Source organism: Vanellus vanellus, assembly GCF_965231255.1.
Source record: "Vanellus vanellus genome assembly, chromosome: 13".
Classification (NCBI taxonomy): Eukaryota; Metazoa; Chordata; class Aves; order Charadriiformes; family Charadriidae; genus Vanellus; species Vanellus vanellus.
This window is the reverse complement of record NC_138918.1, coordinates 752,164-778,083: the sequence shown is the minus strand read 5'-3', so window position 1 is coordinate 778,083 and position 25,920 is coordinate 752,164. Positions and strand designations below refer to the sequence as shown.

At 47.8% G+C, this 25,920-nt stretch overlaps 1 protein-coding gene across 1 annotated transcript; it reads right to left on the bottom strand.

Moving 5' to 3' along the window:
- Positions 1–257: 257 nt before the first annotated feature.
- Positions 258–23,417, bottom strand: PRELID2 (PRELI domain containing 2; the record flags this gene model as incomplete). The annotated part of the gene is made up of 7 exons (XM_082490053.1): positions 258–997; positions 1,445–1,510; positions 7,020–7,125; positions 11,766–11,926; positions 13,457–13,530; positions 15,605–15,662; positions 23,343–23,417. 6 exons carry the CDS (start codon positions 23,415–23,417, stop codon positions 1,466–1,468), a joined length of 519 nt encoding a protein of 172 aa, XP_082346179.1. The 3' UTR covers positions 258–997; positions 1,445–1,465.
- Positions 23,418–25,920: the final 2,503 nt, after the last annotated feature.

Below are 25,920 nucleotides of genomic sequence, written 5' to 3'. Positions count from 1 at the left end.
CCACCGAGAGCTGAGAAAATAAAACACAACCCACCCTGCAAAATGCAAAGCTGATCACTGTGCTTTAGGGCAACCAACCAACTGGTTCAAATCTCCACAAAGAACAAACACTGACTGTAAAGGGGCTATTTGTAAAGTGTGGTATTACCCGAACGCAGTAAAGGGTATCAAAGACGGTTTGTGTTTATCTGAATTTTAAATGAAAAGTTTTATTTTAAACTATCCTGATGCAGTGTGTGGAACAAAAGGAGGAAAATACTGTAAGGCACTCTTTGTTGGGAACTTTACTTGCACTTGCTAATTCCCCCCCAGAAGCAATTCACGGGGACATTCTTTAATTATTCAGAAGCAATAGGAGAGAAATACTTTCTGAAAGAATTCAAATATATGCAAAACTTATATTGAGCCATGTCTCTACAGCTGAAAAGAATCGTGCTGGCAGGGGTATAAGAACCAAATATTTCCAAGAGAGCAATCAGAACTGAAGTAACGAGTGTCCGGAGCGGGGAGCAGTAACCCTACTCGGCTGCTTCAGCCGAGCTTCACCTCTGCGGAATGAAGCCTCCACCCCACGGAACTGCCCTGGGAGGTGCCCAGCACAGGGGCTGTGCTCGCGCCTCCCTGGGCGAGACACAAAGCAAGTGTTTGACTAGGCCAGGGGGTCTTCACAGCAACAAGGGCTGGTTTGCTTTTGTTGCTCCATGTTCCCTTCCCGAATTTTCAGTCTCTAGAGATTATAGCACCGATTCACAGGAAGATGCTGTTCCCAAGCTTACACTCGTTCCTCCATGATTTTCATGATCAACATTCCCTTAAGTAGTACAATTCCTTAATCTTTTGTAAAAGATTTACAGCCTGTGGTCTTCTTCTAGCTGTGCATATTTAATGCTATTTCCTCAATAAAATGATACCAGTAAAGTTCAGACAGCAGCCATGCAATTCCGATGGCAATAAGGATATGTGGTCCCAAGGAAACTCGACGCAAATACATTTTCTCCTGCAAAAGCAGAGAAAACAAGGTTTAGAAGAACATTTATTAGGAGGTAATCGATAGCCATTTGCTCTTGTTCTGAAGCTACTTTAAGAGTTGACCAAATCTTCCCTCCGCAGATAACCCTGAAGATACTACTTTTGAGTAAAAATCCTTAGCTAGGACCAATGTCTTACTTTACTAATACTATCACAGTCGTGATATATTAACAGCGAGGAGCGGATGAAATACAGGACACAGAAATCATCTAATCAACATACTATTCAGAAACTCTGGAGTACTATTAAGCCTAACACTGCAGTAGATCGTTATTTTTCTTGAAAATTCCTCAAAAGTTGCATGCTATCTATAATGGACAAAAAACCCCATTTATTTGTAGAACTACAAGGAGCACAAAGTGCAATAGGTATCACAAACTATTTTTGCTTATCTGTAGACAGATGTTGCACTTACAACAGCTCATTAAGAGCACGATCATCCACATTGCTCCTGAAGAAGTGTCTCCATTATTTTAATACCCTGGAAAAAAGCACAAATAAATGCCAGATTTACACCCAACTTAAAGATTTCATCCATTAGAAAGGGTACCCCACAACATACCAGTAAGGTCTTACCAAAAATAAAAAAAGAAATTGCATTGCACAGTCCAGCACTAACTCCGCACAGTTCTCCCCACCGCTGGGAGGTGGGAGGCACACGGAGCGCCACGGCACGGGCTGCTCACGGGAACCTGGATGGGACAAAGGACCCTTCGCAGCTCGCACGCTCTCCCAGTCCAGGCTGCGCAAAGCCAGGGCACTTGACCGGGGCACACACTGTGTTCCAATTCCACCACTGCTTTGCTTGAACCAAGCCACTTCCCACCCCCGCACCTTGGCATATCCCTCCTTAAAATGGCAATACTACCACTCGTGTTCTTCGCAAGCGATTGAGAAGCGTGCGAGGAGAAGAGCTCCCCATAAGAGCCAGTACAATTATTTCTATCATGAAAGAAAGCAATGCTGAAATGACGTAAAAAATGCCATCAGAGGATCACGAAGGTGAATATTTCTTCTCCAAGACTGATCTGTGAAGGACGGAGGAAGTGCCAAACAACGAGCTGTTACTACAGCAAAACGCAGGTGGAATGCCGGGGTTCTGTCCGCTCGGGGGGGCCCTGCGGGTGAGCCCCGGGCGCGCACCAGCCAGCAAGTGCTGCACAGCTGCAAACCTCTGCACCGGGACAGCAGCGCAGCCCTCTGCGAGGCGGGGGAAGCTTCGACCAACGCTCTTCCCACCTCAGGGCAACAGATTGCTCCACAGACACGCGCCTCTCTATTTTTAAATGAATTTAAGTTCAAGATTCAGTACGAAGTGAGAGAGAAGGAGCTTCGTAGTTGGTGAAAAGCAAAACCCACTCACTTTAGATAAGAAAACCTAAAATGTGCCTTCCACCTCCACTTTTTGCCTCTATCTGTGCATTGAAATTGTAATAATCTGCCAACCCTACCTCTAACGTTTGGTCAGATCTAGTGGACTGAAGCAAGCGTGGAGCTTAGCTACAACCTGTGTCGGGCGAAGGCTTACCCTGGCATGCTCTCTGTTTGTCAAGATAAAAGAAAAAGGATTTCTCAGCTTGAGTCACCGTGAGAGGAGGACAAAAAGGCAATTAACTTTAACAAATAGGTCAAAAGAGCTTCTTTTCACACCTCTACAAAAAGCATGGACAAGATTATTTTATATCTATGAAAACCAGTTCATCTTCCATGTCTATTCTTTGTAGATAGCATTAAGCCGGCTACCTTAGTCTATCAGTCTAAATTAGACATGCCACTGTTTACAGAATAAAGCACTAATTGGCATAAGTGAAGACTCAGAGGTTTGCCTAGGGAATTTAAAAATGTTACTTATTGAATCAATTATGTTCACAGCATGACAACAGCTTTTTCTTTTATTTCTCCTCATAGCACTGCAGACTTTTAGGCAAAATGGTGTTGAGGAAGAAAAGGGGAATGAGAGGGGACTCCATCAAATGAATAAAATACGAAAGGGCAGGTACAAGTCATTACCCAGTATCTTTTCACCAAGGAACGACTAAATCAAAGCCTAATCAATATATTCCTTTCAACTAAAGTTCAAACACTTAAATCTCAGCCCCAGGAGATCAGGCTTAAAGGAGCTAAATTTACACTGCTCAAAGTGCAATGATGCACTTGCAATGCAGAACAAACACTGCCTGCCCATTAAACGCTGCACCTCCACAGCTCCAGCTTAAAAGCCTCTCGGACGGCCGAGCCACGGAGTAGTGCTGTGTCCCCAGGGTGGAGGTACTCCGCTGCTGTGAGAACCCGTCCTGCCAAAGCATCTACATGCTCCTACCCTTATGGGTGCAACACTCCAAGGCACACAGACAGACGGGAGCCCGGCATATTCCCAGCTCAGGAACAGCCACGGGAGACTCCTCCAGCCAGTCTGTTACCGCAGGCAGTGCACTGATGCCACGGAGGGCACACCGACCCAGCAGCAGGGTGACAGCGTAACGAGGGAAACGCGAAACAGCAGCCTGGGGAGCTTCCAGCCCACGTGTATGCCTGGAATACCGGCCAGGAGCCAGACCGGACCCCCAGCTGACAGGGACACAGAGAATCTATCACGTCTGTAACGCGCTCCACAGCTTTACTGAACGCTCTAAGTTTTAAACAGGAGGTTAAGTGATGTACAGGAAAAGTATAAATGGCCTGTTTGGATGTGATGAAGGCAATGCATATTACAGTGCCTGCCTCGTTTCCATCGCCAGCACAAGAGCAGGGTAGCATTTTAAAAGATTAGCAGAAAATTTTATGCTGTCTCGGAAAAGAGCACCTAATACCTTTCATTCTTTTTGTAACCATGACAAAACATTTTTCAGTTAAATATTTGTTATTTGAGCTCAGCTCCATCGTTTAACAAACACTACATCATGGCCTTTAATTTCCATCTCCTTAGATATTCAACTCAAGCAAAAGGAATCTAAAAAAGAAACCAAGGAGTGAAAATGACAGAAACGTTGCAATGTTTAAGAGGCAACAGATAAAACATCTACCAACATAACGAAATTCTCTTGCTACAAATGCTCCTTTATTACAGGGCCTTAAAATTGCTCATAACTTTGTCATCTGTACTGCTTCACACCGGCAGGGATCATCATAACGTAGACACATACAAACTAATTAGGCCACTTTTTAAACAAATTTGAAAAACTCACACACGCAAGGCTGACTTTAGGGGCCACCACTACCCCTCCTGGGCTGGAAACTTCTCCCAGACTTGGCCTGCAGACTACGGAGCATCCTTTCCCCCCACCAAAGGAAGCCAGGCTATCACCAATAGCCCCAGAACGGGCTGTCTGCTAGCTGGGATTTACTGGCGTATCTGCTCAGACTTATGAATTATTCAGGAGGAGAGTTTTATTGGCAATAGCACAGGTACACATCATTCATTAGTACCCTTTCTGAACAGGTAAGAAAAAAAATAATCATAAATGCTGTAATTTCTACCCAAATGCACTATGACTTCTACAAACAAACGCAGGGCAGGAGAACTTTATCTCCTATATTTTTCTTTGGAGTTGGAACAAAACAAGAGAAATGTGATAAATATGAGGAGCTGTAAAATGTCACTGTTGTTCCGTTAGGCATTAAAAAAGACCCCTAACCACAAAAAAAGGCTCGTATCTCAGCTACAAAAATAATGATTCCGAAGATCAGTGCCTTTGGTGTCCATGAATAGTTTCATGAATAGTAACTTTTCCCTCTCCTTCTATAAAGATATCTAATATTGATTGTGTGAATACACGAGTTTTATTGTAGTCATTCACAAAATTTAATATTCATACAGTACTTCCTCCTGCTCTTCACATAGCTCATCCCCTACTGCATGTCCTCACATCACTACCTCCCGCTGTTTCCTTACTCCCTGACCTCACCTGAGCCTCTCCAAACAGAAGGATGGAGAAGTGCACTGCTGTCAGGACCAAGGAGATAACGCAGGAATCATGGCTTGGCTTTGGAAGGAACATCCTTACGTATTCCAACCAATTACACCAGGTGCACGAAAAGCAGTGCCCTTTTGGTCAAGCCATTAGGAAGGGTGCAGATCGGGTACTGGAGGACAGGCACTGACTGGCAGCCTGGAGAACATTTATCAAGCATTGTCATTCCTGCAACACGTATTTTAAAACTTTAAATATCATCTTTGTATTGCCGTTTATTGCATTTGGGTAAAACGGGCCTCAAAACTCCTCTATGGCCAAGCCAGAGAAGGAACCCCATCTAACAGCTGAGGAGAAATGAAACACACAGATACAGCTGCTGCCTTAGGGAGACGGAGGCGGTGGAGGCGGTGGGAAAACCAGGCAAGACTACATTTAGACCAGTTCTGGTGCGCTTGTGTTTTTCACAGATCTGCAGACATAGCCAAAATTGCTAAAGGATTTCTAATGCAGCGTTGTAGAGCTCCTGTGAGCTGGTTTGTTTTATCCGCTACTCTGCGCTGTTCTAAACCGGCAAGACGCACCTCACTGCTCACTTTCACTCGCAGAGCTGTCTACTTCTGGCTTTTTTTTTTCTTTTAAAGCCGTAACAAGAAAATCTTATAGTTACCAAGAATAAGCAAATGAATAAATGTCCGTGCCGTTTGAAATGCATTTCCATCTACAGCTCTTGGGGCACAGATTCCAAAATCAGCTTCCAAAGCACGAGCGAGCGGTTGGGGCTGTCGGCCCCTGCGCCAGCGGAGAGGAGTGTCCAAAGGGACCGCGGGCGCTGCCCAGGCTCACGCTCCAACACCCACCGACATCAGTGGGAGGACAGACGGGACACTGCTAAAACCGCTTAAAAACAAAACTAAACAAACCAGAAAAACCCAACCCAAACCAGAACTCCAACAGTATTAATCACTTTGTCCCCATGAATAATTAAAGAATGGCGTAAGGCATGATCTGAACTGGGGATGTCTAAGTTCATCTGAAAAACCAATTTCTCCATTAGGTAACTAAAAAATGATAAATAATGGTAAATATCAGTTCATTATCGTCTGTCAGTACATAAGTTTCAGGAGCCCACCTGTGAAAATGCCAGGTTTTCACACACTTTCATACATCTGAAAAAAGATACAAACTGGAGGGGGGAAAAAAGTACACCAAAAAAAAAAGGCAAAAAATCCCTCTCACTTTCTCATTAAAAAGGTTTAATTAAATATTCCTTCCTCCTTAAATATTCTCCTCCTTGCTCCTTTTCCAGCAGGTGTGAATTTTAAACAGTGCACAGCACAACCTGAGCCCCCAAATCTCCTCACGGCACAAACTTCCAGAGAACAAGACTCTCCCGCAACTGCGTTTCCCAACCACCGCTTCAGGAGACGCTGCTGTTAAACCCAGTTTATCAATATGACATGACTCCCAGAAACGAAAGGCCTTTGAACGCCAACTCCCTTGGGATGCTCTGCTGGATAGCTGGATAGCTTTTATCCTCTTTCATAATTCTTACTGAAAGACAGAACTATTGAAGTATATAGAGCTGCTACAGGGAGATTGACTGTGGCTATTGTAAATACATCAAGCTGCCAAAAAAAATCTAACATTACTGGAGAAAAATGTGTGACATGATATAAATTCACGTTGACTACTTTTGACTATTTCAGTGTAAAGGTGCTATAGAACCGCAAATTATTATTACAGTATTAGCTGGTACAACGAGGCATTAGGAAGAAGAACTGTTTGAATGCCTGGGGGAAATCAGGAATAAGAATGAATTACAGAAACTGATACAGTCATACATGCTGTGTTTCAAAATATATTTGAAATAAAACTATTACCATAATAAAACTAAATTCATTTTTGTTCTGCTTATTCTCTGTAGACAAAAGAAAAGGTCAAATATTTTTCAACAATTAAAAGATGTAAAGAATCCAGACTTAAAACATCGATTTAATTTTGAGCCCAGATGGTCTGGTGATTTGAAAAAATTTAGAATATAATTCAGGGAAGAAATCCAAGCAATAAATGACTTACCTTCTTCACACCTTGTTTTAAAAACGATTGAGCAAAAGCTTCCAAGACACAGTTGAGCAAACCTGCCCCCGTAACTGATATTCTGCCTTTTTGTGTGAAGTCTGTCCTAAGAAACAGGAACACAACAGCTGTTTATTTTTCTGTCTACTTAGTAAACATGAAGTGCAAACTCTACGTTAGGAAGTTAGTGTTTGATACCTATGGGATTCATCTCTTACATTCACATATTTCATACGACAATCTCAAAGGCAAACATAACGCGATACAGGAACCTCAGCATAATGAGAGGTCTGTAACGACCAGCTCCCGCGGTCAGCGCTGTGGAGGTCCCGCTGGGGTCTGCTCCAGGAAAGACGCGGCCTTACTGTGGAGCCCGGAGAGCAGCCCCACAGAGAGGGGTCTGGGGAGGACATACTGGCCGTGTGACTGCAGACACAGTGAAATACGTTGGTACGATTTTAGGGAGTCCTCAGGACATCATGCCACCCAAGCCAGAGAGAGGCAGCGGGAGCAGTGAGGAGAGGACCCCCACTCCTATCCCCACCACAACCACGGGTTATTTCTGTCAACGCAATTGGGTAAGAAGACGAACACGTGGAGCTCAAGTGAAGGAGCTGGAGAACATGAGAAGCTCCCCCCAACCACGGGGGGGTGGGGGGGTCAGCAGCAAAAATCTACCACTGAAATCCCAGACAGAGCGGCTGAGTTATTTAGTCATTTTGCAGTTTCACCGTTGTAGGAGACAGAAAAGGGAGGCTCAAGGAAAATATTGATCTCTGATTGATTTCCATAGCATGCAGCTGGCAATGCCGCATCATTACAACGCAGTCACAGGGAGAAGTCTATTAATGAGATCCAACTACTAAATTATTGACTAGTTAAGTACAGCAAATTTGGTCTAATTGTTTTCATGATGGGAGCTTAATTAAAGTGTCTTTAGTATAAAAAGTCTAGCAATATTCTTGTTCAGATAGCGTCAGGGAGAGTTTCCAAAGCCTGCATGGCTTTCAAAACAAAATTAAAAGTTACATCCAGTGCAAAGCCCTTCAAGAGGGAGCTTTTGTACGGGAGATCTTTTTAATTCCCATCTCCAGCCGCCGAGCACTGCTCATGCATCACATGCACCTCTCCACATCAGGGAGACATCTTCTCACCCACCGTGCTGCCAGAGACTTCAGCTCCCTTGGGCTGCACGAAATGAGGGAAAGTGCTGGGTAATAAAGGGAATCTGATGGCAATTGAGGGATACAAAATGAAAAAGCAAAGTGCTCCTGGCGGGAGGGGGGAAATCAGTCCAGCCAAAACACAAGAGGGATGGCAAATGACACCGGAGACAGAATTCAAGCTACACAGGGATTCTTCACTGCGGAAAGACAGGTATAACCTGCCCGGACACATGGAAATTTGCCAGTACACAGCTTCCACGCAAATCCAGGCAGTTACAAGGGAGTTTTGCCACCGGCTTTCCCCTTCGGTTTGGCACTGTGCACAGAGAACTCTTCCCAAAGCCCTCCTCGTCAACACGGACGCTGCCCAGCTCAGCTGGGTGCAAAGCAAGCTCAAACCGTAACGCACACTTTTAGGGTAAGAGCAAGAGGATCACTCCAGAAACTGCCACTAACCCAAGCACGTACGCGTGCTAGCGGAGGAGCGCAGCTGAGAAGATTCAGACTGGTTCGATACACCGGTAGCGAAAGCTGCGAGCCCCGGAGCCCTCCAGAGCCGCAACCCACAGGCAGCACCGGTGAACACCAGGACACGTTATATTCTCCGGCACCAGGACAGTGCCGGCAAGCCACACCAGACCTCCACGGGCACCTCCACTGCTCGGGTCTGGACTCACCCAGCCCGTGGCCAGGCCTTGCCCATGGGGACTAACTGGCTGTCTTTGGACTTCAGACGTCAAGGTGGAGGTATGCTTGTGTATAACAACAACTAAATCACAGAAACCAAGTAAAAACAGTCATGAAGGAGTTCAGCCAAGAGGAAAACACAGGTCCTTTCTGGCCTCCGAATATACAGATATGCCTCATCATGCCTCTTTCAATGGTTTATAATTTATTTATGGTAATGTTTGTTTGCTACTAGATCTTCTCAGACATTTATATGCTCTGCTTGGAAGCACCCACAATAATTCACTTTGCAAGAATATGCAGCAGTTGGCATCACTGTGTTCACATTTATTTAGGACAAAATAACCACCTGACATTAAGAGGAAGAACTACGCTGTGGTTAAATTGACTGGCTGGGACTAAGGAAGCACCACTTCAATTGCCCCAGTTCCATTAGGGTCACCAGGAAGGTCGCGGTTTCCCTTCCCTGACTTGCAGTTCTCTAGCTGAAAAAAATAAAGGATGTAACAGCCAATCTCAAACCGGGTAAACTAATCCACACCCTATGGGTGAGGTTCTGCTAAACATCTAAGCCACGGGTCCCTGCAGGGACCAGATTAGTGGTTTGGTTTCTGCAGCATATTGGTCTACCGTCACAGCAGCTGGGCTTAAGTCAGCACAGGTATTGTAACTTCATCTGACAGAAATATTCTGGACTCCCATCAGCATCATCCCACCACGTGTGCCTGGGACCAGGCTGTAGCTCTCCGAAGCGGCAGGCCTGTCACTAACCCCACTGGCAGGAGATGTCCTTGCGGAGGCACAAAGCAGGGCTGCGGGTGCCACGGCTGTAACGCGCCCCAGGGGACGCCTGCAGCACGGCTTGCAGCCACCATCCCCACACCTCCTGAGCCACCAGCTCCCTGCTGGGTTGGGAGCGGGCAGTGCCCCGCTGTGGAGCCCACCACAAACCTGCGGGGTGCAGGGAGAGGCGAAGGCAGTCGAACTGCTCGGGCAGCTGATGGAGATGCAAGCCAGCAAAGCGGCAATCACTCATCAGCATCCTTAACAATGTCATGTTAAAGCTGATTAAACAAACAAACAGCCTGCTACAATGTGCACACTATGCCTGACTGAGGTGCAGAATTTTCTCACTCTCCTCAAGGTTTTAGTGCCCTGAAGAGTTTCAGGAGGTTGCTATTGAAATCTGCCCTGCGGTGCTTAACAGGGGAGAAAGGCAAGTTTCTGTCTGTACTGAGGTTACCATCACTTTCGTAATGTTGTTCTCTCTTTAGGGGCATAATGTACAGTTTTCCCACTAATCAGGATCACTTGAGTCTCCTCATTGTGTGTTTTCTTATTTCTCTCCAGTGCAATAGTATGCTGCTAATGTTATGCCCTTTGCATAATTCCTTCATCTATTCAAATGTAAATGTCACCATACACACACTACATGCAGCTGAAATTTCACACCTGTTTTGCCAGCCAGCATTTGTTAGATCCGATTACCTCCCTAAGATTCCTGAAGAGGTGACAGCGGTGTGCACAGGCACACCCAGGACTCCCTGCACCGACCTGGCCAGGGCAGCTCGGCTGAGGTCTGCGGGATCCTGCAGCTATATACTGCAGCTGCTGCCCTGCGTCGGCGCCCACGGGACCTCCAGTGGCACCATCGCCCGGGCAGGCAGGTGACAGCCCGGGTAAGCGAAGGCTGCAATCACACTCCGGCAGCCCAGCTACATCTCCAATTTAAACTCTGCTCCTCTGCCTTCCCGATTGCCACAGTACATCTTAAGTGACACAGTAAGAGTGACACCGAGCTCAGACAACTCCCCCACACAAGCCTGCAGCAGCAGAAGCAGCACGCTGAGAACAATGTCTTTCCTAAGCTGGAACTGAAAAACCTTGAAAACAGGGTGTGATTGAGTGACCCGTTGCAGTAGTTAAGAGTTTCTACACCAACAGGACCGAGATCTACAGTTGGAATGCAACTCTGATACAGAGGAAGCTTCAGTAAGGACAGAGGGTCCCAGTAAACTTTTGAAACAAAACAGTTTTGTGTTCCCAAACAGCAACGTCCCAGCCCGGGGCTTTCAAAAACGCCTGAGCCACAGAGAATTTAATTTCATTTGAAGTTGGTGGTTTTTTTCTTAAACATCGTTAGAGCTTTCCGAAGTCACATGGACCTTGCTGGACAACCCTGCCACGCTTCCCAGGGAACATCACAAGGCAAAAGTAACAACTAATTACAAGAGACACCAGAACAAAGAAAGAATTAATGGGGTTGACATCAGCTGGAACTACGTCTTTTTCTGAAGACAGTCACATGTATCACATACCTGCTCATTCCAATGCTACGGGAATTAGAAATTCCACTCTGATCATGCCATAAATTTGCAAAAAGACATTTTTAGGCTCCACTTTGCACTAACCCAAGTGTGTGTTCTCCCAGACAAAGTCCCACGGCAGCTTACATCTCTGGGGCACAGCGGGCCAAACACCAGAGACAGATTGTTTGGGAACAAGTATGCTCCATGCCAATGGCTGGCAAGCAGGAGGGAGCTGATCATTTTTAAACTGCTGCCCAAGCATCTGTTGGTAGACACAAGAGCAAAACGAACGCTCTGGCTACGCCTGCTGTGCAGGAACAGTGGGGCAGGCTTCTATGACTGCAGAACAGCACACAGAAAATTAATTTCCAGCAATTATTTGTGCTGTGGCCAGAGAACCTAACCTCATGTCTGAACAAGCCATAGCAAAGCTACAAGACATCTACAGCTGCTGCTTCAAATGCATTCAAGACATACCAAAGAAATTATTACCCAGATCCCTCTCATTCCAAGCATTCATAAGGCAACAGAAAACCCATTTTCAGGGCTATGGGCGTGCAGTAGCAGCTACACCCACCACTCACCAGTTTGGATTCTCCAAGCTCTCTCTGAAGACAGACTCCTCGCTCAGCGACGCATACTGTGTCCACGTAAGACAATGACTTTTCATAGACATATTTCTTTTCTCCATATTAAGCCAAGATTCCTCTTCCAAGTAGATGTCGGGCACTTTTAAGATACTGACCTGGGAAACAGAAGAATTGCAGCGTTTTTTTTACAAAAAAAGAAAGGGTAGATTCCCTTCTCAGTTTTTTTGAAAGTATCACTAGCCTCAGAGGACAAGACTGAGGATTCAAGAGGAGGGCACATCAGCTGTGGTTAGCCCCGATAAGAACACTCAACCTCCAAACAGCTACTAAAGGCCATGCAAACACGCCAAGATTCAGGGAAGCTGCTCAGTCCCCAGCCGGACTGCCGAGACCACTGCAGGCCAACTCACGTGCATGACTTCAGGCTTTCTCTCTTGCTGCTGATGGCTAACTTATGACAACAAAGCATAACAGAAGCCACAGTTACATGCAAGGCAGCCAAACCCGCCAGCCAAACCACGAGGGCAGGAGAAAGGCTTGCACCTCTGCAGGCTCCTGCTGCCTGGCGCAGCGGCTGACGTCCTGCTCCAGCTCCTCTCTCCCAGGAGGCCTCCTCCTCTGAGAGCCCACTCGTCAACCTGAGTGACCTTGATCTAGCAAGTGTGGGCCACAGAAGGGATGAAAATCTCACCATGGGTTTATTTACATTCTGCCTGTATAGGGCAAAGGTATGTTCTCCTTGCCAGGTGAGGCTTGGAAGAGACAAACACATGTTTAGAGGCAAAAACATACAGACTCATCAGCACCAGGAAAAGAGCACATGCATACTTTTAAGCATGCAGGTTGTGAACAAGTACAGTTATTTAACCATGCATGGATGTAAATGTTCTTTTCTGTGTAAAGACTATCTGCTGCAAGATACTCTGCAAAAAAACAAACGATAAATTAAGGCTAATTCTTCTCCCACAACCAACTGTAAAGAAAGGACTGTCACTAAAAGAGATACAAGAGAGACACTAAGGGATTGCACAACCCAGGTCCTTATGTTTTCTACAGATTTTAAGGAATCACATTTTAATAAGGACCCTACGATGCCATATTTAACATGCTATAGGCACATTAAGCATTATTTTAATTCCCTCTGAATTCACTTACAGAATGTTTTCGTGAGAGATTACAACCCAATGCGTTCAGGACCAATGGGTCAGACATCCAAAATACATGAGCTCAGCTTAGAGATAATTACCTAGTGTTTATTACTAGCTGCTGCCTTCTTGCTGAGTTCCACAAGACCGGCCTTTTATAAAAATACCATCTACCAGACAAAAATCATGAGCACTGACAGCAGTATTATCATAGTGGGGTGAGGGGAATGGCTGTACTTTCACTGTGGCCCCGATAACATTTTAAAACAGCTTTACTCTTTCCAGGTACAAAAGCTGAAAGCCCATCACTGCCTGTAAAACAACCACCACCAGTTACACCTTAGTGTCCTCAAGGCTACAGTTTCCATTCAAGTTAAATATAAAATCAGAGAATTTTTTTCTCTTAACTTTTCTTTAGAAGTAACTTTTCTAATTAAAAAAAAACAAAAACATTATGAAATGTGATCCTTTTAAACAAGATAAACCACAGTGGAGCATTAAATTTTTACAACTTGACTAAATTTCTCAAAACATAGTTACCTTTCTTAAAATTTCAGGAATTACATTCTGGCATGTTGCAATTCTCCTCCGGTAAATAATCCCCGTAGACAAATCTGATGAGAAAAGAAAATCAGAAGGGAAATGTTACAGCAGCAAATATTACCATTTTTTTAATAAAAACAAAGTAGTTGGAAGCCTTCACAGCAAATGTGCAAGCAGAAATGCTGGCAAATTAACAGAGCGTTGGGGGGGGGGGGGGGGGTTGTTTGTTTTTTTTTTTTGTAAGTATAACCCAGTACTTCTGTTGCTTTGCCAGGCAGAGGCTGTATATAAGACTGCTATAGGCACCTTGTGCTCTGCCTCAGGCAGAGGGCATCTGCACCCACCACTCAATCCAGACCCCCTTACCCAGCGGGTGGTACAAACCTCTGACTGCCATTTACCCTGGCGGGCCTGGGTAGCAAAGCGCTGCAGGCAGTGCCCGTGCCAGGCTGCGTGGGAGCACACGCGACCCCCTCCCGCAGCCCACGCGGGGTCTGGCAGGACCCACTGGAGAACCCTGTTCCCGGTGGCACTGGGTGGACGATGACTGGGGCGAGGGAAAAGCTCGGGCAACTGAGCTACCAAACCAACATACAGACTTAAGTTTTAGTCCATTTCTATCCCCACCCCAATTTATATTCTCAGGCTCATTCTCTGGGCAAACACACTGCGTATGAGATTTACAGAACAGTCCTGTCTCATCACACGTTTATTTTTGCATTGAGTTGGACCCAGTGACAAGGACAAAACTATCTATTAGGAAACAAATTACAGTTATTTAGTATCTCAAAAAAACAGTTGGCTTTTAGAATCACTTTTCCTTTTAATATTTAATGACCCAGATCAAGAACAGAACGCTACCGAAAGAGAAGCCAACTGGCAGGCAGCCCAGGTTAAAGACATCTCCAGGATAAGAGAGTACCTTCTCGAACAGTTAAATTTGGTGGGAGCTGCGAAATGAAAACTTCATGGGGTTTGGTTTTCAGAACTCTAACATATGACATTAATAATATGAAGCATCTCCATGGAACATAGAGCAGAAAAGCATTCTTTGGAATGAGTAGTTTACTGCATTTGAAGGAAAGAGCAATGGCAGCACTAATGCTCAGTCCTCCTGAATCCCAGGGCAACCTCACTAACAACTTGCTCAGAAAGAAAGCGCAAGCTTGGAATAAAAAGCCACTGTTAAACCTGAGCTGTAAGACAGAAGATATCTCTAAAAGTATGACAAAGAATTTAGGGACTAAAACTTCAGGGATTAAAGCATTTCGGACTAACAGTTTAAAGTCTGTAAATTCTTATTTCATCCCAAATGAGTATTTGATCACAGTTCCCGTATTAGGAAGAAAGGCGGCTATTGCCACGCACAGGCCTATGGTACTTGTTTCCCGTGCGGTGGCGTAACAGTTTAACACATCCTCTACACAGGCACGTTACTCTGAGTGCCTAATTGCAAGCATTTCCTGCAAGCTCAGCAACTGGAGATCAAAAATCCGTGTGGTATCAGCAGACCTGATCTGACCTGAGCAGATTTATTTTCCTGCCAATACAATTGGGAAACGGTAACATGTGATTTACGGTATTTCAGGAATTCTGACTGATAAAGTGAGAGACTGAGGATCTGTGATCGCTTTCTGATTGTCAGCATCCTACAAAGCCACCGTGCAAGTCTCCGACTCCTGAAACTACCTCCTCATCTGGGAAGTGAAACACCAAGTGATCCCTCGGAAGGCAGGGATCATGGAAGTCAAGCAGTGAGATGCCTGTGGAGCGCCCGAGGCTCGATCCACACAGCTCTTCCTTCCAGGGGCCTTACATCTGATCTGTAGAGCACTGCAGATGGAAACCATCACAGAAACACCAAGGAATCGTACAACAAAAGAACATGCTACACAGAAACCAGGCATGACGTGTCTAAATGCCTCGGAATAAGCTGAAAATTCAAATACTTAATGCAGTTAAAACACAAGCATTGGGGTGGGGGGAGCAATATTTTCTTGGTCTTGCTTACACGACGTCCAGCACGCAGGAATCCCAGGCATGTCTGCAGTGCCCACCTTCTACTGAAATACAACTGCTACATAATTAATTTTAAAGGTTATGAAAAATTTTAATTAGCTCTGTAAGGGAAGTCAGGCAGCTTACCTGTTTTCTCTTCCACTGTTTCTACAGCCGTGACATGTTTCTCCATGGGACTGGGATACTGGGATAAAAATGCATAGGGTAAAGATTACCACTTCTCACATGAGTAAAAGAAAATTGCTAGCTGTCACTTGTCAACTCAGAAGCAGTTTCATAGCTTCTCTCAACAGGTACGAGCTGCCTGGTATTAACAGTCTGCAGTCTCCACGTTAGCAGAAAGGAAGAATTTAGTAAGATTAGCTTAGTAAGTAAGATTAGCAAACAAACAGAAAGCCCACACTACTGCTACGCAGAAAACCCACAATACTGCTACGAGAACAATCGCTTGAAGGGCAGACGCTAGCTCTTGCTGCAGCATACAGACATCTTCCACACACTCTCCGCACCACAGAAACAAAGATGCGAGCTCTTGACCTGTATCACGTTTTTCAAACGAGGGCAAAGCAGGGCTTTCGGCAGCACAGCAGCTCTACGGGCCAAAGCCCCCCACGCCGCGCTCCACAGAGAACAACGGCGTCCCCAGTTCCTGCAGCAGCTCGCTCCTTGTCACTGCTGCTAAGCACCTTCTGCCACGCAACCTATTTCCTCAAGCAAAAAGCTGGAAAGGTACAGTGCAGCGTCACCTGAATGCAGACTCTGGTACGGAACATTTCATTGTCCCGCAAAAGCTGCCAGAAGAGTGTGACAGCGGGAGGGGACTGCGGATTGCAGCGTGGGTCCTCCCCGGCAGGAGGGCACGCTCTCCCGCGCTGGCGCTGGCCTGCAGCCAGGGTCAGGGGCTGTGCCTGCCCGCTCCTGCTCAGGGCAACCTCACTTCCCTTAGGCTGCACAGAGGAGTCATTTCAAGGCTGGAAGAAAGAGATTCTCGCACCAAGACCCTCACTGGAACGGAATTATGCCAAAATTGTATAGGTTGCCTTATAGAAGAAATGTATGCACAAGAACAGGACTTCTAAGGACGAAGAGCCTATTTTGGAACTTACAAAACTCCCCCAGCTAGAAACGAGACACAGAAGGCTACAAGGACCTCGCTCTCCATTGCAAAAAGCAGCCAACATTCACCTGATTAATGAACTCCAGATTGTAAAGTGCAAGATAATTTATTGAACTCAAATAATACTCAAAAGTTACTGCCACCTCCATGCTAATAGAAATGCCAGACTGAAGAGATACTGACCACTAGACTGACATCAAACACAATGCGAGGCTTTAGGAAAAGTGGGGAAATTGCATTTTAAGGCTAACTCAGTTTAGGTAATGCAATTATGATGTGCAGCAATAGGTGCTCCACAATTCTGATACAAAAGAAATCTTGGGTTCTAAGCTAAAATAGTCAACAACTCCAGAACAGGCTGTTCTATAATCCAGCTCTACTATTTTTTCTTACTGCAAAATAAAAGTTGATTTTAAAAGTGCAAGGCTTTCCAGTCCTATTCTATACAGAAATTGGAGGCTTCTCCGCAACGTGCTGCTTTGAAATGGCAGTAGTGGCGTAATTACATTATCGATGTAACTTACACTCCGTAAGGCCCAATCGTGTGAAACAAAGAGCCATTTACATAAATCTTTCACTAAATAGCAGGCTCTATTACCCCAGTATTTAAACAGAAATAGACTCAATTTCCTACACAGCACAGTAAAAGAAATAACATTACAAATCTACAAGCAGATATAATGGCTAGGAGAGTCTAAGAGCCACAAAAATAGAGTTTCCAGCCAGCCACAGCCTCCTGCAAGGTTTCCATTCCCTGGGGACGCCCAAGCCAGCAGCAGCAGAGAACAAAGAGATCTCAGCCCGGCTGGTATTTCAGCCCGGCAGGAACTCAACCCCTGAGCCCTCCTCCCCAGCACCAGGGGCACAGCAGTCCCATCCCTGCCTGAAGGGCTCCCACTAGCCCAAGGGCTTCAGCCCTGCCCTGCGGTCTCCTTGCCTACAAACTGCCCTGTGTCAGCTCTCCTGCTCAGCAAGGGCACAGGGCAGGCGCTGCCATCCCTTCCACAAGTCACACGTGACACTGGCTCCAGCATCCTCATCCCCAACTCCTTGTGTTGGGCCACAGGACAGAGCAAGGACTTCCAAAATTTGGAATTGCCTGAAGAGAGGTGGCTACTACTGTGCTGCTCCCCCGTGGCCATGCCCAAACATCGAGGTGCCCACCAAGAACGCAACTGCTGCCCCATGGCAAAGGGCACCACTGCACTGGCAGGGAGGGCTCGGGGAGCGGAGGCGGCAGGGGGCTGCAGACCTGCTCTTGCCACACGGCGCTGGAAGCCCTCACGGCACAGCTACCAGCCCCAGAGAGGCTGCCGGGGCTGGCCAGGGGAGGACGGGCAGAATCCGGCCAGGGTGTCGACGGGCAGCAGGACAGGCGGGCCAAGGGGGCTCAATCCCAGAGCTGCTGGGGCAGAGGCGACAGCCCTCAGGCACCCAAGGCCATTCCCGCCCCGCCGGCGGCTCCTGGCGAGCAGGGAATGCCATCTTGTGGTCCAGCCTGCAAATGTGCAGCAGAGGCCGCGGGGCGGGCAGAGCTGGAGCCCCCGGGACCCCCTCCTCAGCCCCCAGCCTGGCGTGTGCCGAGCCACGGAAGGGTCCCCCCAGCTCAGGAGCGGACCACGGCGACCCCCTGGTTATTCTGGAAACGCGTGAGCAGAGGAGAGCGCCGAGGCCCGTCCACCTACTCGCCACGGGAGCAGATCTCAGCCCATTCCCTGCTGCGCGACATCCTCACGCCGTGCCTTCGCCAAACCCTGCCCGGGCTGCAGCCGCCACGCTGCCTGCGCCTCTGCGCCTGGGCAATGCAACTCCCAACGCTGCAACCCAAAATGCTGTACTTCTATGAGAAAGAAAGTTACCCAGACAAAGCGTGCACACTTTTCTTAAAAGAACTGAATAGTTCCAATGAGTGCCTCTAGTAAATTTCTTCCCAGATTGATTTTCTTATTTTAAAGACATTTCCCCTCCATCACACTAGGAGGACTCCAAACAAATCAGCGACAGCAGAAGCCACAAAGCCAACTTTGCCTTTAAGCTATCCACAGCTGTGAAATGATTTTTTTCTACCCTGGCTGGCAGTCATGAGTGTTTCCTGAAGATGTCAGAGCCCATTTTACAGATGCGGAGCTGCAGGCTCGGTCCCAGTGAGCAGCGGTTCGGAAGCAGGGAGACCCCCATGACCCCAGCAGGGGGTATCCGGGTGATTATGGGGTCACCTCTCATCTCAGACCCACCAAAATTGAAGCACTCCACTCCCCACCTGCAGAAACCTGCCAATTAAAATCAGATAAAGAATTCCTGTGCTCTCATTCAGTCTTCCTGCAAACGTAGTTTTCTGCAAATAACAACAAGCAGAATTGATTGCATTAGTCGTTATTCTGAATCCAGGGAATTAAGACCCCACATACCTTTCCTAACTGGAATGTGTAAGATCATTTATCAAAAGCAGCAGCTTCTAAGCACAACGATGTTTCTTAGAAGTTATTTGAGGGAAATAGCCGGCCTCTAAAAGCAGCACTGTGTTTAGCAGCAGAGAGAAATCACTGCAGGTTACACATAATGATTTGTATAAAAATGAAATATTTCAAAGCAATGAAGGGCTGGTTTTACATGCAAGATCAAATAGAGCCCACATAAATCAAAATGACAGCTTCAAAGACTTGCAAAAAATAATAATATTTAAATTCATAAGTATTCTGATTCTTTCTTTTTCAACTGCAAGGAAATGAAGCAGTGACACTGCAAAAAATCAGCTAAACCTTTCCAGATTCCTCCACTTTGTTATTGGTTTGGAAAGGTGGTGGTTGTGAATAAACGTAAATTTACAAAAACCCACAAAACTCTAGCAAACCCACTGCGCAGATCACTTGCTGTGATAAAGATCGATAAATACAAAAGCCTTTCACATACAGATACACTTACTTCAAACACAAATCAATTTGTCAGACTTGAGCTAAATGTTTGACTTATGGTTCATGGACTCGTTTGGAAACGACACCTGCACTACCCTCGAGGCCGCCAGCAGAAACGCGGTCCCCTCGAGCAGGCTCAGGTCCCCGGGCACAGGGCACCACTGCCCTCGGCTCCGCACCCCTCAAGCCCGGCTTTCCCACAGCCCCAGGAACGCAGCTGCACATCAGACGGGTGTGAGAGATGTTAACGTCCCCACTTCCAGCAGAACTCTTCCTCCCCCACATTTCCGCTGTCCGAGAGGCATGCCGGGCGGAAAGCAAGCCGCCCTTGCAGACCACCATCCACCCAACCCACCCAATACCCCCCTCAGGATCGGGCTCTGCCAGTGCCTGTCCCCCCACACCAACTGTGAGGAGCTGTTTTCTCTAGAGCCACATGGCAATCAATGGCAGAACAGTTTCTAGAATATTTCTGACAGACATACAAGAATATACACCCCAACATCAGACGTAGCAGGCTGTCCATCTGATCACCACCCTTTTCTTACCAATTCCACGTGATGAAAGCGGAGGACGCAGCTCTGCGCTAAGCACGTTTCTAGAGAAGCTGGGTGTAATTCTGCTGCAGACTGCAGTGATGTTTTAAACCTAGCCTGAGAGATGCGCAAAAGGGGGGCAGTCAAAAAAAAAGCCCACCCTGACACCTTCCACAGTCCGCGTGACTTCTGCGCTCCATCCGCAGAGAGCACAAATTGCAGCCCATAGGGGAAATGTCCCGGTCGAGGCAATACGTGGGATTTCTGTGAGGCAGGAGATGTCTCGGCACAAACACGCCCTTGAAGAACCCTGACTGCTTTGGCTTTGGTCTCCTCTGAGAGCTCGTCTGGTTGCACCTTCCCACCCTATTTTGCAACATAACAACATTCAAAGGTTCAACTTGCAGAGTTGCAACAGAAAGAACAGCAGCAGGAGCCCTGAAGTCAACTTTAACTACGGCATTTTTGAGTAACTATGGCAATTATTTTTTCAGTCATATCAAATTCCTGGTTAAAAGCATGTGATGAACTTTGCTGCCACATACAAATGAGGATTATTTTAACCTTTCTGCTCTGCGCTTCTGGCTGTCATAATTAGCCCCACTATTCACCTCCAACTGCCCTGCTCAAGTCATATGGAAGTACACTACAGAATACAATTTGCATCTGCATTTCTACTCTGGTTTAAATCTTTCACAATGAGAAGCACTAGCATCTCTGCTTCTCTCATCTCTAATAGCCAAACACTCAAGAAAATCAGCAAAATGTGGCCCTGCCTTCCCTTTTCCAAGTTTGTTCAGTTATTTCAAATGAGTATTTCAGAGCACATCCACTGGTTAGCCATAGTGTGGCAGTCTAAACTACACGGTTAGCAAATTTGACTGCCCAAGCTTGCCAAAGATAGGGCTCAGGACTTCTGCAGCAGGGCAAGAGAAAAAAAATGTTTGGTTTTCTGCCTTTTTTTAAAGAAAATGTTAACTGCATCTTTGCATGGTCCTATTATAGGGAGAAAAAAAAAAAAAAAGAATAGCTGTAGAAGGTTATCAGAAACAGAAGAGAAATAGAAAGATTCCAAACTCAGCATCTTTGCCTGTATTTACTGTTCAAAGTTCTGGCACTTTGGCTTGTAAGGATATTTTGGGTTTTTCCTTTGTTAAAGAATTTCATATACATGACAGTTTGATTTTCAGTACAGGGCATGACACCACCACAGGGATCCAACTCCTTTTTGAACTGAGCTACCAGAAAAAAATAGGCAGTCAACTGAAACAAAAACACGCCACCGCATCTTTTAGAGATTCACACATCTCATCAGTCATTTCCTCACAAGATGGACGCTGGAAACGAGAAACTGACCCCACCGAGATCACGTGCAGAAGCCTGGTGATTTCAGCAAGCCTGATGTCGTCTTTTACAAGCTTTCAGCAAACAGGAAAAACTTGTTATTTCTTGGTAGAAGTGCAAGTCTTCCACTCCTACTCTAACCCGTAAAACCAATTCAGTTTTTAAGGATCTGACAATTTCTAATAAAAGGTTACTTAGCAAGAAGCATTTTCTGCCTCCCAGTACCCGGGACCACAGCAGCGGGAGAAAGGCTGCATGCCACAGGTCGTTGTGCCCCCACTGTTGAAATTAGAGATGTTGGGACTGGCTCGGCTGCAGGCGAGCACACGAGGCTCTGCTCCATCACCGCACTGGCCAGGGCTGCCCTGGGCACCCGCACCGCAGCAGAACCAGGCAGGTTCAGCCCCAGGACACTGCCCTGCATTCAGCCTACCTCTGCTGTGCGTCTGCCGCAGCACCCGGGTGCCAGAGCTGGCTGTGCATCTCGCAGGCGGGGACCCTCCAGGTTCCTCGTGGCCTTTGTCAAAGCCAGACCTCTGCTAACAGGAGACGGAGAACTGGCAGCTGGCTGAGACAAAAGAATCCTTCCTTGTGCTTTACGTTGGTTGCATCAAGGATGAATTTAGCCCAAAGTCAACATTTGTTTAAACATCTTGTCCTGCTGAGAACATTCACAAACCCATGGGGTTTTGTGCCAAGGAAATGCCCTGCACTACACAGCTGCTCACTTCTATCATTAACATTTAAACACACCCGGCCAAAACAAATATAATGGAGCCAGCTCTATTCTTCACCTTGGCGTTCACAAAAACCAGTCACAGCTAGAGGGCAAAAGCCCAGCATCATGTTGTAATAAAGATTAGAATTCATCCTTAGTTCTGTGCCACCGTTCAAAGGGAAACGCCAACAAAGAAGGACAGTTTTGATGCATGGTTTGGAGCTTAGGTCTGAGAGACAACAGTGCTCAGAAGGAAAATTTAGCAGGATGCTGTTTTGCTAGGAGCGGATGCAACACGGTAACGCTGTTTACCTGCCATTAACCCAGCTTTCTGCCGCGGCAAAACATTTTCATTTTAAAGCCTACTTAAAAGTCTAATGATTGCTGCACTACTAGGCCAAAAGCCGTACTGCACCAAGCAGCGACGCAGGGCTTAGCGTTCTGCAAGGACAGAAAACCAGAATTCATTTCTACTGACGCGGCTGTTCTTTCGAACAGACCCCAGCTGCCACGGCAGAGCCCCTGGAAGGGCCGGAGCTGCCGTCCCGCCTGTGCGCATCGCTGGTGCCATGGGGCAGCCGTGCCGTGATGCCGCCGGGGCCGCCATGCCTCACCGCGCCTGCGGGGCAGAGCCAGCCACAGCAGGTGGCACCTGGGGCCTTCGTATGCCGCACCGAAGTCCCTCTCGCACGGTCGGACTCTGCCAGCAGCAGTCAGTCCGTTTCTGGCCAAGAAGAACGGCCACGCGCTCTCCACCACAGCCAGGGCGCTGCCCGCCATGTCCACGGCACCTCGGCCAGGCTGCGGGCCCAGCGCCGGGGAGGCCGCTCTGCTCCGCCGGCGGGTACGCGCCAGGCACCTCGGGCACAGAAACGCAAGTTTTCGTCAAAGCGTGAAGTAAAAGCCGCGATAAGGAGGAATCCCGAGCTGTCGGCTGCAGGCGGGGCCCGCGGCGGGGGACGGCGGCGGCCCGGCGGTGCCCGCTCCCGGCCCCGCTCCGGCGCGCCCCCACAAAGCGCCGCTTCTCCCTCCCACAAACACGAGTTACGGTTTTCCGCACAGCCTCCGCGGAAGCAGGAACAAAAAACGGTTGTACGGGGAGGGGGGGGGTAGGGGTGGCAGAGACAGAGAAGAACGCAGGAACGGGTTCAGCAGAGCGGCTCCGGGGCGGGCACACCCCGCCGCCGCTCTGAGGCGGGGGGAAGGCGGGCCGTGGCGGCGCGGTCTGCCCGGTTACCTTGCGGAGGTAGCTGGCCACCACCTGCTCGAAGGGGTACCGGTACACGCGGTGCACCTCCACCGTCACCCCCATGGCGGGCTGCGGCCCGGCCCGGCCCCGCTTCCTGCCCGCCCCGCCCCGCCCCGCCACCATCTTGTGTGGTGGCCCCGGAGCAGGGGGGGCCCGGGCTGCGGGGGGTTACGGGGACCGGCCCCCCTGCCCCGGGCAGGGACACCCCCCCCCAGCCCAGGTTGCCCCAAGCCCCGTCCAACCCGGCCTTGAACCCCTCCAGGGATGGGGCAGCCACAGCTGCTCGGGACACCCTGCGCCAGGGGCTCACCGCCCCCACAGCTGAGAATTTCTTCCTGATATCTCATCTAAATCTCCCTCTTTATGTGTAAAACCGTTCCCCCTCATCCCATCGCTCCCCCTCCCTGACCCAGAGTCCCTCCCCAGCTCTGCTGGAGCCCCTTTAGGCACTGGAAGGGGCTCTGAGGTCTCCCCGGAGCCTTCTCTTCTCCAGGCTGACCCCCCCACCTCTCCCAGCCTGTCCTCCCAGCAGAGGGGCTCCAGCCCTCCCAGCAGCTCCGGGGCCTCCTCTGGCCCCGCTCCGACAGCTCCGTGTCCTTCTGCTGTGGGGACCCCCCGAGCTGGAGGCGGCACTGCGGGGGGGTCTCCCCAGAGCAGAGCAGAGCGCAGCAGAGGGGCACAATCCCCCCTGGCCCTGCTGGCCACGCTGCGGGGGATGCAGCCCGGGAATCAAGTCAGTGTATTACCAAAAATAAACTGAGTGCACTTAAAGTGATGGTGGGGGGGAATCTTCCCAGCGCTGTGTGGCTCACAGCCTGGCCCTCACGCCGCGCACGGACACGTCCTGCGGCCCCCGGTGCACCGGGGACTCGGGACTCCGTAAGGGAAGAGGACAGTCCTCGCTGCCGGCATCGCCCCAGTGACGCGTTGGGATGAATGGGAATAGCTGACACAGCCGAGAGGAGTAATAGTGGTTGAGAAACATTGTAATTACAATAAATATTGATTTTATAAATGCACATTTGCATCTAGTTTTATTGTAAACATTAAACTATCAGGCAACAATTTCTCCTGGTTGCTTTTTTGCTTATCTTAAACCGGCAAGCTTTTAAACAAGCCCAACACACTATGAGATCCAACAGGTCAAATTTGCGGGAAGAGATCCACTTGAGAACAATTTCAGATTTGTGAGGTTTCAGCTCCCATCAATGAGTACCCCAGGGACTACATTTTTTCATATTGCAGATCTTGATATGATAAATGAAGCCAATCAAGTATCTGCTATAGATTTATGCACTTTTTTGGAAAAAATAAAGCCTCGGTACCCACTAAACAATTTCAGTAGGCGACATATGGAAGTCTAAGAGCGAAAACGGCATTATTTCTAATCATTTAAGTATTGCGGAGAAATCTTACAACCTACCCTAGGAAAATAGAAACTTGGCCATAAATCGCCGTGTCTAGGCTTGCAACCTCAGCGTGAAGTACATGTGAGCAGTCTCTTAACTCATCAGAGTCTCAGAGGTAATAATGCGAGTTAAGCATGCTTTAACATTACTCGTTAATATAAAATGTAATAAGTTAATGCTTTGGGGAAAAATACTATTTCCCCTGTTTGCCTCAACCTCTCGAAGCCCCTGTGTTCTGTGCCACCCGTGGCAACCTGCAAAGTACCCCACATCATTGCCTCACCTCAACTAATTAGAGTTTACCTTCTGCAGATTACAACATGGGATTAATATTAAGCAACAGAAATCCTGCTCACCACCAGCCTGATCCTGAAAAGTGCTGAGCATCGTACAAGGGAATTTTAGTTCAACGCTTCCTCATAAGTAGGCTAAAAACTTAATAACTTCTATTTATAATAATAAATTATTGTACATTTTTTTATAGCTCCAGGTTTGGGAAGGGTTTTCAATTTCTTCCCATAAATCAGACCCCAAAGGAATCATTGTGTCCGCTAAAGCAGATGTAAGAACCGGCAAAATCTTCGGGAAATGCTTGTGACACTGCAGGGCACGTACAGAGTTAACTACAAAAGACAGTGTAATTTTAAAACGTTCAGCAAGTTAAAAACTCGGGAGGCACGGCTCTGCTGTTGTCGTACAAACAGACTCTCCACCCTGACGTGTTACCGACGTGCCCAAACTGCACCTACTTCTGCTGCTTTCAGTGGTGTTACTGGAGCGCCTGGTGTGCCGGGACGCGGCTGTGCCGGGCACCGAACACCCATCCCAGGGGCAGTGCCAGCAAATTCAGGCTGACTTCCAGATGCCTGAGACATTTACGCAGGTGCTTAGCTTCCGAATGCTGATCATTTCCTCTGGTGCTGGGGGTGTGTTGCCCCCTGCAGACGCGGGGGTCCGGGCGGTGTGTGTCGGGCAAGAGGGACAGTGGGTAGCAGAGCTGCGGTGTTCACGTTTACAGTGAGACATATGCAATGTGCCTTTCCCGTCTTTTAAAAACTCGTCATTATAGCGAGGCTGCCTGAAGGTTAAATAATTCCAAGTTTTCATCAAAACATTGCTGCGGTGCTTCTAGCCTGCTGCAGGGACGGCGGTGCTGA